General features: G+C 32.1%; 1 protein-coding gene across 9 annotated transcripts in view; it reads right to left on the bottom strand.

Annotated features, from left to right (window-relative positions):
* LOC141452641 (uncharacterized) overlaps positions 1–12,264 on the bottom strand; it is a 95,214-nt gene that overhangs the window by 38,322 nt on the left and 44,628 nt on the right. For all 9 annotated transcript variants that reach the window (XM_074124977.1, XM_074124979.1, XM_074124976.1 and 6 more), the window contains one exon: positions 5,052–5,284. In XM_074124977.1, the coding sequence (XP_073981078.1) occupies positions 5,052–5,284 (233 nt within the window). The remainder of the gene's footprint in view (positions 1–5,051; positions 5,285–12,264) is intronic.

Here is a 12,264-nt window from a genome sequence, read left to right as displayed (position 1 = left end):
TTAAAAACATTAGGTTTCTGTAGTAGAGAATTCACGGCCAGATTAAAAGAAAAACAAGTTTATTACGCCTTATTATGATTGCTTTAAATCATAGATGTCTAATAAATAATATTTTAAAGTGGATAATATGAATAATATTTATTTAATTACGTACAAATACTCTTTACGTACTTTTATTTGCTTTATATAACACTCCGACTACATTTCACTATTGACTCCTCCTGAGAGGAGATCGCGAGGCTACTGTCACTAGAGTAATCTATACCTGTTCTAGAGGAAGAATGAAATGGATTGTGATGAGATTGTATATTAAGAATATTTAGGTATGTGTCAATGGTTCGATAGGTGAGTTAACTATAGAACGAAGTATTTTAGTCCGCAAGAACTGTATCTTTAGAAGAATAGTGCGTTTGGTTAATCCCCACAAATGACCTAGATGGGCAGTACACTTATAGTAATAAGTCTTTAGTTTTTCCAGAGTGGCTTTTGATTTACTGTCTAGGGGTCTTTTCAGTTTTTGAAAGCGTTTGATAATTTCTGTTCACTTAAGTCATGTATGAGGATTCAAAGTAAGACACAAAATATGCTGACATAACTGAAATTCAAAACTGGGTCAATATAGTTTTACAAATTTACAAGAAAATTTAGTTCTAGTTTTCCTGTAACTTCTTTTTTCACCTAAACCTTTAGAAATATTTTGAAGCGGCTAAGAATGGAACAAATTTGGCAATAAATACTCATATTGTGTTATCAAGTGTATATAGGTCTTTTTTTAAAAAAACATTGCTCATTAATTGCTTAGAATATATTTGTCCATCTTCTCTTCGGTGTGAGTATCTTTCGGTAATACCATTCCTACACTACTTTTAATTTTGTCATAAAAAATAACAATCATTTGAAATCGACGCAACAATATAAAAGAAAAACGATTGTTACAAGAAAATCTCCAAGCCATGTTCTTTAAAACTACATTCGAAAACCCACCAATTCTTTCGTCCATGCTTTTTATTTTTCTAATAAAAATCTGTATTATTCCAATTGTTTTCGATCTAACTCACATAACTTTATTGAATCTTTATACTTAAGTATTGTGTATTATTTTGAGAATGCATACCTAAATCCTTAATTTTCATTTTTATTTCAAACCTACTCATCCGAATTGTTCAGTAATAGGAACCTTTAACATTGGGTATGACCCGCAAACCGGATTCTCACATGCTGGATGAGTCTGCTTTATTAACAAGACTGAAGATTGGGATGAGACGTGTGACCCACAGTCACCACCACGTAGGATCAAGAAGACCTGCATGTTCGTGGAGTCGAGATAGATTAAATAAACCATACGTGCTGGAAGAGTGTCAGATTCTACATCAATAAAGTGAACAAACAAAACTGCCCTATTAAATCTTAAATCTTAAAAGAACATTCTTCCTCTGTTCCTAGCTACTAGCATTTTTGAAGTGAATCGGTTTTTATGATAAAATTTAGAATTAAGATTTTGACTAGTCTCAAAAAGGTGGAGGAATGTAATTTGGAGGGACGCTCTAATCATTCCACTCTCCCAAAAGCGACCTTATACAGAATTTTCCTTAAAATATGTTTGGAACAAAAGTTTTCCATCTTTATCTACAATTAGTACACCAAATTAAAAGAACATTAGAAGCATAACATCAACTTGAATTTTCAGCGAAATTTCGTTTTTTGAGTTCCGGTAAACACACACAGGGGACAGAGGGAGAGAACATACTCAAACGCATTCGTACAAACCATTGTTTTGGAGTCAGGGGATGTCAATACAGTTTTTCCAGTAAAATCAGTGGAGTAAAAGAAATTAAAAAAAAAAAAAAACTCGGCATTCTTAGAAATTTCCTGGAATCGCGTTGTTATTTCGGGTAACACAATGGCGTCTTTTATTTCAAAGTCCTAAAATAAAGAACTTTAAAAAGTAAAAACGAGTTTCATTAAAAACTTCACAAGTACAAACAAAAAAGTATTTTTTTTTTTCAATAAATTAGTGAGCAATAATCTGTGACAAGTCAGAAATTAGAAAAACCTCTTTCGAGTTTTGTAAACCATAAGGCAGTTTTTCTACAAACAATTTTCATCTTTGCACTAATGATAAAGCAATATTACTGACACACGAACGTTACATAATGTGTATCCTTATTTCTGCACTATTTTTGAATACCAAATTTTGACACTACATTTTATTTAGAATTTTGAATTTGATAAAAGTTTATTTACAATTTAAATTTTTTTTATACAAATATATATTGTATTTTATATACAAAGGAGGTTTCAGGCTACATGCCTGTATCCTCTCCACAATATATCAACATTTACATTGGATACAAGTCGAAATTAATGCTAAGGCAAAAAATTAAAAAAAAAACCTTACTACATAGAGTTAATTAAAGCAAGATATGCTTTAGCCTTTTGTGCTTGTATTTTCTATAATTAAGAGAACTTAAGTTATAGTCAACAATACTCTTTACATGAGGGTAGGGACTAAGTATACAGGAAGTTACAAAGTTTTCCGTAGCATTGTAGATAAATGTAGACACGCTGGCAACATCAAGTGCTGCATGCATGTAATCTATGGGTGTCCACCGGGGATATGACCCAACCAGCCTTAAGCATTTGTTTTGAACTCTTTGTAACTTCCCGTAGTTGGTGCAACAAGTATTGGACTACATAGGGGCTGCATATGGAGTACGGAACGGATATAGAGATAGTAAATTAGTTTTTTATTAAGAAAATCAATGCTAGAGTTGCGGTTCAAAAGAGGAAAGAGACTGCACATAATTCCTATCGCTTTATCGCACACTGAGTTTATGTGTTTTGTGAAAGTTAATTTAGAATCTAACACCAACCCGAGGTATTTAACTTCCTTACTCCTCGGAAGGGAGTTACCACTAATTTGAACAAATCTATTCACAACCGGTCTACGGCGTGTAAACAAAATAACTTGTGTCTTGGCATGGTTTGGCCTTATTTTCCATTTGGTGAAGTATTTGAAACATGTTTCAAGGGCTATCGATAAATGTTTGGCTATTGTGTCAACTCTAAATGAAGAAATAAAGAAGGCAGTATCAACAGCAAACAGGGAGCAACTGGATTTGAGTTTCAGCTTGGTGACGTCATTAATAAAAATATTGAAAAGTGTAGGCCCCAGGACTGAGCCTTGGGGAACACTAGCTTTAATTAACCTCTCACCTGAAACTGTGCTACCGAGTGTGACGCTGAATTTTCTCTTAGTTAAATAGCTTTACACTACATTTTAGATAACTAAGAAAACATAATACAAAATTGACCTCTTAGAAATCAACTTAAATTTTATTTGTGTGTGTGTGTGTTTGTGGGTGGGTGGGTATGTTACTAGAAGCGAGATAAAGGCACATTCTTTTTATCAAATGAGAAGGTTATACTCCAGTAATTTAATAGATTCCTCCATTTTTTCAAAAGAAAATTTTATTTGAACGCTTCTTTTCTTTGAGTAACATTTTACAAGTTATTCTACTCGCAGCAGCAGCTCGTAAATAAGGGGACAAGCAGACATCCCTCACCCTCTAATTTTAAATATTACGCGTAGTTCCTAAGTTACTGCTAGACATTTAACTATTTATTAATTATAAATAACTTCTATGGTCTTTTTAATAATAGTTATCAATTTCTACGTGGCTGCAATCATCGATCAACGTTTGATTACCCAAAAAGAAAACCGTTTCCATTATAAAAGGTTATCTCCCAATCGGGTAATAAATGATAAGCTTAATCATTATGTTTCCGATCAATTTATTTAATTATACTTCAAATATCATTGTTACTTATTGTTTATCTCGCCTAGAACAGTATTTTAACCTTAAGAACGACGTAATATTTGCAATGTGTTTAAAAAAAGAACATTAGGTTTCTATTAAAACTCCTAAGAGATTCTCCAAAAGCGTAAGACATTCAGATTACCGAGCCCTGTTTCCCAATCAAGAAGCTTATTGAACAATTAACAACTACTAAAATGAAAAACAAAAATGGCAGCATAAACCACTTGTTTTGTAAAAGGTATGGACCGAAGAAAATTACCGAATCACAAGTAGAGTAGAAAATTCTTTCTCTACATTTAAGGAATATGAGAGGCGAAGTATGAGATTACAGCAAGATAGCTGCAAGATGTAAATAGATTCCTTAACAGGAAATTAAAATAGAGTGTTTCGTTACTCGTGGGACGATTCACTGGCCCCTCCTCATTCCCCAAATTTAAAACCTTTACACTTTATCCTATGAGATGAGTAAAAAACAATGTAAAATTATTATTATTTATATTTAATTTTACTACTTCCTCCTCAACCTTATACCATTACTAATTATATATTTACGAACATCGAGCCGAAATTAGTTCCCAACGTCTAGATGAATAATAGTTGCAAGCAGATGTGATTAGGCCGGCATTGCCGGAAAATATTGTTCATCTTATCCGTCATAACAACTATGTTTGTTGTTTCCCTGTCCGATTGAGGACTTTAATTTAACATCAGAGTTAAATTAATCAGATTGGTATAGAGTCAGCAAGTGTAGTGTGAGATAGAAACAAAAATTAAGTCAAATTTGGAATGTACGCAACTTAATTGGAAATAAGTTCTCTAAAGCGGTCGCCAGTTTAAGGCTAAATTTCTTAAGTTATTAAAAATATGATTTTTGTTTTGTTTTAAATTAAAATTAATATAAATTGTACGCAACTAATAATTGTATAGAACGAATTTATTTGAACAACTATCTAATATACGTTTTTATCAGTGTAATCTTAATAGACTGACTGTTTGAAAACATAAAACATAATTAGAGACTGCATTAGCGTACCTTATTAAGCTATTAATTTCTTCTTTGCAACGTTATAAAACTGCAAATACTGGCAGTATTACATTAATCCATTGTAAAAAGAAGAAATCTTTTAATGTCATCAGAGAGGTTCATTTTACTAAATTAAATTTATTGTTTAAATATCTGTCATGTGAACTAAGCTTTGCATGTACACCAAAATAATAGTAGTGACATACCTTTAGGGTGAAGAACTGGTATTGGAGCTGGACCGGGTGGCAAAGGAGGCGTATGTGGCCTAACTTCTGCAGGCGGTGGTGATTGTGGTGGAGTTGTAGGTGTTTCAGGATCATAGCACTGTCGATCATCATCAATGACCAATCTTTCATCTTCATCACCTGAACTTCCATCTCCAGCATCCAAAGTAAACAGCATAGCTGGAGGCTCAGGAGGTGGGGCTAGACGGGTACTTCTATTGAACAAAAATATTAATAGTGAGGCCAAATATACTATTCTTTTTTTAAAATACTAAAAAAAAAAACATAATTTATTAACATTATTTTTATAACATACAATAATTGTTTAAAAATTACTGAAAAGGTTTTAAAAACATTTAAACATTTAATTAATAAAGTATTTATTTTGAAACAAATTCAATTGCAACATACAAATTTTAAGTTACAAGTTTTTAAATGAAAATATTAGAACGATTCACTGCCTTCATAACTTCTTTCTTCAGACAAACTTCCTTCCGTCAAAAGAGTCAACAAAATTAATAAATGAAAGTCAATCAGTATCACCACAACACAGAAAGAAACACACAAGTAAAATGCTCTTTGAAACATTAATAAAAACAAAAAAACAGATTATTATTCACTGTATAATTAATTTTTTAATTCATTTTCTGCATAAATTAATTTACACCGAAAATCACACTCACTATTATCTCCTTTAAGCTTGAATATTAAATATTACAAAATTATTGCTATCAAATCAAATCTTAGAAATTAGGATTTCACAGCAATTTATCCTATTGTAGATTATATGTTTCGAACACTATGAATTGAATTATTGTAACCCCTCACTATTTAAAAGTCGCTCTCACAGAGTGGAGAATGTAGTGCTTTAAAGTAAATATTCGAATCACCAAATGTGTATGAACGAAAATAATTAATTATTTGCAGACGATCATGACTTGGCTTGCCTTAAGTTAGAGAGAATGTTTATACATATAATTTCTTGGAAAAAGTTCAGTCAATCCATAAAACACTAGCCAAACAATTAATTCAAAGATCCAAATTTACTTTATTACTAAATATATATTTTTTTTTTTTGCGCTCCAACTAGAACCTCTTGCTAAAAGGAAATTCATTTCAGTTTGTACCACATGTGCTTATATCCAATTAACTTCAGAACTTGTAAACATCTTTCAAATTCTCTCATCATTTTTATATATTCACAAAAGTAAGCAATAAAACTAAAAAAAAGTAATACGAAATAATAAAATGGAATTATCTACAATTTTACTAAGGCAAGTCATAAATGTGCTTATATCCAATTAACTTCAGAACTTGTAAACATCTTTCAAATTCTCTCATCATTTTTATATATTCACAAAAGTAAGCAATAAAACTAAAAAAAAGTAATACGAAATAATAAAATGGAATTATCTACAATTTTACTAAGGCAAGTCATAAATGTGCTTATATCCAATTAACTTCAGAACTTGTAAACATCTTTCAAATTCTCTCATCATTTTTATATATTCACAAAAGTAAGCAATAAAACTAAAAAAAAGTAATACGAAATAATAAAATGGAATTATCTACAATTTTACTAAGGCAAGTCATAAATGTGCTTATATCCAATTAACTTCAGAACTTGTAAACATCTTTCAAATTCTCTCATCATTTTTATATATTCACAAAAGTAAGCAATAAAACTAAAAAAAAGTAATACGAAATAATAAAATGGAATTATCTACAATTTTACTAAGGCAAGTCATAAATTCATAATCTTCAAGATGCAAAGTTGGACTTAAAAAGGATGGATGCAGTTCTCGGTGTGGTAACTACAAACAAACGTCAGTTTAGCAATTTGCTTTGTGGTTATTCTGATTATGTCCAAAAAATAAATATAAACAAAATAACTGTGTTTATACATTTTCTTCATCACGAACATTATCTTCTCAGTGATTGCTACCATTCTCTCAATAAATTTTCCGATAAAACTAACTTGTGTTGACGACAGATACCTATCAATGTGAACTGCTGGCGATTTCATTTGGTTTTTTTGTTTATCGATAAATTCTAAACTTAGATTTTTTTTTTTTCCTACTCATACATTTCGAACATGACAGACAAGCTGGAGCTGGAAAAATATGTGTTAAAAACTGGGAATGGGTTGGCCAGATGACTCGAGTCCATGAAATTGGCATGAAGGCGGAAGGGCATATTGCAGGTTGAAGGATGCGTGAAGATCTTAGGACTGACAAATTGTTAAGTTGCAAAAAGAAGAAATTCAGAATGCAGAAAAAGATAAGCTTAACGTTCAGCATCTCTAGGGAAAAGAGATATCTTCACCCAGAAGATAGCAATCAAGGAACAGATTATGGAACACTTTAGTTTATTTTCCAGCCTATAGTTATATAGGGAAACAGGGCTCGGTAATCTGAATGTCTTACGCTTTTGGAGAATCTCTTAGGAGTTTTAATAGAAACCTAATGTTCTTTTTTTAAACACATTGCAAATATTACGTCGTTCTTAAGGTTAAAATACTGTTCTAGGCGAGATAAACAATAAGTAACAATGATATTTGAAGTATAATTAAATAAATTGATCGGAAACATAATGATAGGTTGAAAAAGATACGAGGGTCGTTTGAAAAGTCCGTGCAAAGTCAGAGAGATAGCATTACTGACGCGTATCGAGGTTATGTTTAGTTAGTAGCATCTCTTGGAAGAACACACACCAAGTTTCAGCCAGATCGGTCTATTTCTTTGTGTTTGGCATTCGTTTGAATCGAGGAAGTCGAGTGATTTTCAAAAAATGGACGAAAAAGAATTTCGTGTGTTGATTAAACACTACTTTATGAAAGGCAAAACGCCTCAGGAGACTAAAGAGAAGCTTGATAAACATTATTGTGACTCTGCACCTTCGATTAGAACAGTTTATAAGTGGTTTCAAAATTTTCGGAGTGGCCATATGGGCACAAGTGACGCTGAACGTTCTGGACGCCCTGTTGAGGTTACTACTCCAGAGATCATTGATAAAATCCATGATATGGATTTTGCATGACAGAAAAGTGAAGGTGCGTGAGATTGCTAGTGCTGTGGGCATCTCGAATGAAGGGGTACATAATATTTTGCATCAACATTTGGACATGACAAAGCTATCCGCAAGATGGGTGCCGCGATTGCTCACGCTTGACCAAAAACGAAATCGTGTGAAGTGTTGCAAGGACGGTTTGCAGCTGTTCCAGAAGAATCCGCAGGACTTTAAGCGTCGTTTCGTCACTGTGCATGAAACATGGATACATCACTACACTCCTGAGACCAAAGAACAATCTACGAGTAAACAATTGGTTACCAAGGGGGAATCTGCGCCAAAAAAGGCGAAGACCGTTCCTTCGGCCGGAAAGATTATGGCGACTGTCTTTTGGGATTCGCAAGGAATAATCCTCATCGACTATCTGGAAAAGGGTAAAACTATTACAGGTGCATATTATTCATCGTTATTGGACCGTTTGAAAACCGAGCTGCAAGAACTCCTTTTCCATCATGACAACGCACCAGCTCACACCTCAGCAGTTGTGGTCGCAAAATTAATGGAAATAGGGTTCCAACTCGTTTCACATCCCCCCTATTCTTCAGACTTGGCTCCCTCGGACTAATATTTGTTCCCCACTATGAAGAAATGGCTGGCGGGAAAAAGATTTTATTCAAACGAGGAGGTGATTGCAGAAACGAATGGCTATTTTTCAGACTTGGACAAATCCTATTATTCGGAAGGGATCAACAAACTAGAGCAGCGTTGGACGAAGTGTATAAGCCTAAAAGGAGACTATGTTGAAAAATAAAAAAGGTTTACCCCAAAAAATTAAGTAGTTTCTATTTTTGCACGGACTTTTCAAACGACCCTCGTACATAATGAGATGTTGGCGCCTTTGATTTTATTTTGTTTATATCATTTTTAATTATTTTGTCGGACCAAACTAAAATAGCAGGCAGCACATTTTCAGTTAGGTATAATATTACTTATACTTTTCGTAAAATATTTTCGAGTCCTGTTTTATATTAATTTTGTATTCTGTAACTAGAATCTGCCAGCTGGAAAATATGTAATCTTTTCAATTATTCTGAGACGGTTAAATGCGGTAATCAAAACAAATAAAAATAAAGTATAAAAACAGAAATAGAAATGTTGATGACACAACATTATCTTAAGAAACCACAACTTAAGTACCTAGGACATTGTAACTAACGTTGAATGACAAATTACAACTTATTGTGAAAACTTTCAATAAAAATTAACACACTAATAGTTTTTTTTTATCATTTTATTTTATTTATCTTCACAACTGCAGTATATTTCTGCAATAAGTGAAGCTGATACATGATAATAGATAAATACATGAATAGCATGAGGCGAGAATTCACCCTTACAAAAGAGCATCAGAATATTTTTGCCAGATATAAAATGATATCACGAAAAAGTTGAAACATTTTAGAGCTTGATGAACAAATAAGAACCTTAAGAAGTGTTTTTACAAGACAGCCATAAGAAAACTCTAATTAAGATTTTAATATTTTCCCAGCAGACCATGAACGAAAAATTTATAAATATAATGTGATAAGGGACAAATTACTAATATGCAGCTACAAGTCTGCAAAATCAACGCAGAGTAAAGAAATTAAATCATTTATTTACAGTTTAAAAAACATTTTGTTGAAACAAATTGATAGAATAGGTCTTTACTTTCTTTAAGAGTTTACAACTTTTAATGGGAAAAAATTTTGATCAGATAAGACAAATCTAATGAATAAGAAAATTCTGACTGATCTATTATCGCAAAGCAGAAATTACCGAAGTAAGAAACATGAAATTTGACCTTGTGCGATCCAGAAATTCACATTAATTTGAAAGTACATTCCAAAAGAGATAAAAGTTAATTGACAGTCAAAATTCTCTTCAAATTACATTTTGACGTAGAAATTGATAAATGGATGACTTTCTATCGTGCAGTAAGTTTTAGCAAAAGAGAGTACGAAATAAGGAATTATTATAATAGATATTGATAGGTAAGTAATTTAAATAGGTTTTATTCCCTAAACCGCTCGAAAACAACACTTATTTCCACCTGTGCTGACTGCTTGACAGCAACCTAACTGGTCGAGTAATTAGATTAAAATCAATGTTGTTATTTTTCATTACAAGATATAATTTGACATTTCCTAGATATTGCCAGTGTCAGGCATTCAGTCTATTTCCATCGTATCTGTATGGGTGTAATAGTAAAAGTATTAGTAGTTTTTCTTTAATTTAGTTGTACTATATAATATAAGCAAGCACAGAGTTGATGTAGTTTTGTCACTTACTGATTACTTGATAGTTTTCAGTGTACACACACTGAATACTAAAGTCGCTCTTAAACTGTACTGATATAAAAAAAAAAAAACCAAATTTGTGTACAAAATTCACTCAATCCCTCAAAAAGAAACTACTGTTCATCCCTTTTTTAATCTGTGCAAAACGATGATTCTGCAACAACCCTCTTTAACTGATTTTTCTTTTCGTATTAACATGGAAATGTAACATATAATTTGTATTGCGAGACAATTTAGGAGTGATGAAATAAAGGTATTGAGAGCTCCCAGAGAAAAAGCGAACAGAATTTAAGAAGTACGAGTAATATTTGTACAAGTAAATATTGATAATTACTAAAAGAAAAAAGTTCTTAGAAAATTTTCAAAAATTGTTTCAATAACGTAATTGTAGCATAAACACATCCTTTTAATCGATTCTTTACCATTGTGTTTCGCAGATGTAATGATCCTTCGAAATGGAAGAAAGGGCGTTGTACTGACTAATTGTGCACGGAGGGCGAAAAGTACAGCCTTTTTCGTCAACAAGGCCTTCTAGTACTTCAGCCCTACATTTTTTCCCTTTCATATTTTGAAACAAAGTTCTAACTCTACATCTAGGCTCTTCAGAAAAAAAAAAAAAAATGTAGAAAACCCTCTTTTCTTTTTGAATTTTTATGTCATAATTACATGAATGAAGGATGTAAATTTTGGATTACATGCCAAACAAATTGCACCACCTAGAAGGAGTAAAGCACAGGCCTGAAGTCTACTTTGAACTATCTTAAAATGATTGGGAAGAAGTTATAACAATCAAAGAAGTTTCATAATGCGTTACGCCATTATGTTTAACAATAATTCTCAAAGATGACGGAGAATACTTCAAATGAAAGCCACTTTCCCAGGACTACTGAAGTGACGAAGTAGCCTTCTAAGTTAATCGCTGAGGGTAGAAAATGCCATAGGCGCCGATCCTTTATATCATATGTTGTATATGTACATTAGTATAATGTATAATGAAGATAATGTATGTATAATGAAGATAATGTATGTATAATGAAGATAATGTATGTATAATGAAGATAATTTATGTATAATGAAGATAATGTATGTATAATGAAGATAATGTATGTATAATGAAGATAATGTATGTATAATAAAGATAATGTATGTATAATGAAGATAATGTATGTATAATGAAGATAATGTATGTATAATGAAGATAATGTATGTATAATGAAGATAATGTAGATACAACACAATACTCCTACTGGATAAGAAAGCACAACATATACAAATCCCTCATCTCCCAGAGCGATTAGTATGTATATTTTTACTTCATTTTTCATTTTTGTACATATATTGTATATTTTTGAGAGTACGAGGTACCGAAGGCAAAATTTTATCTGATCATAGTAGAAAAAGGAGACAAATTCTTAAAGCGAGGGCAAACATTTACTAGTTGGAAAAAGAAAACAGTATGAAAGTACAACATGAGGGTCAAAACTGGTTTAACATCTCAACGACATACCCGAATCAGCATTAGATAAAGATCAGGACTGAACAAAATCCAATGACTGCAGCACCTCAACCTGAACACCTGTTGATGTGAATCTTCAGCAGTAAACCCAAAATTCAATAAGAACTTTTTCAATAAGAATAAAAAACTTCAAGATTATGTAGTCCCAGGAATCTAACTGATGCCAGTAGAATCTGGCTTCCACACGATGTGAATGACAGCACTCATCAATGCCATTGGATTTAAAACTGTTCCTTTGAAATGCTAATCTTATGCCGTAAAGCTAACCTAATATTAAGTTTCTTCTAAGAAGCATCTTAGTAATACTTTCCAAAGTGTTGTGTGTAAAATA

This window comes from Rhodnius prolixus, unplaced genomic scaffold (assembly GCF_049639745.1).
Source record: "Rhodnius prolixus isolate KJV_2025 unplaced genomic scaffold, Rpr scaffold_3, whole genome shotgun sequence".
Taxonomy (NCBI): Eukaryota; Metazoa; Arthropoda; class Insecta; order Hemiptera; family Reduviidae; genus Rhodnius; species Rhodnius prolixus.
This window is presented reverse-complemented; position numbering and strand designations above follow the sequence as displayed.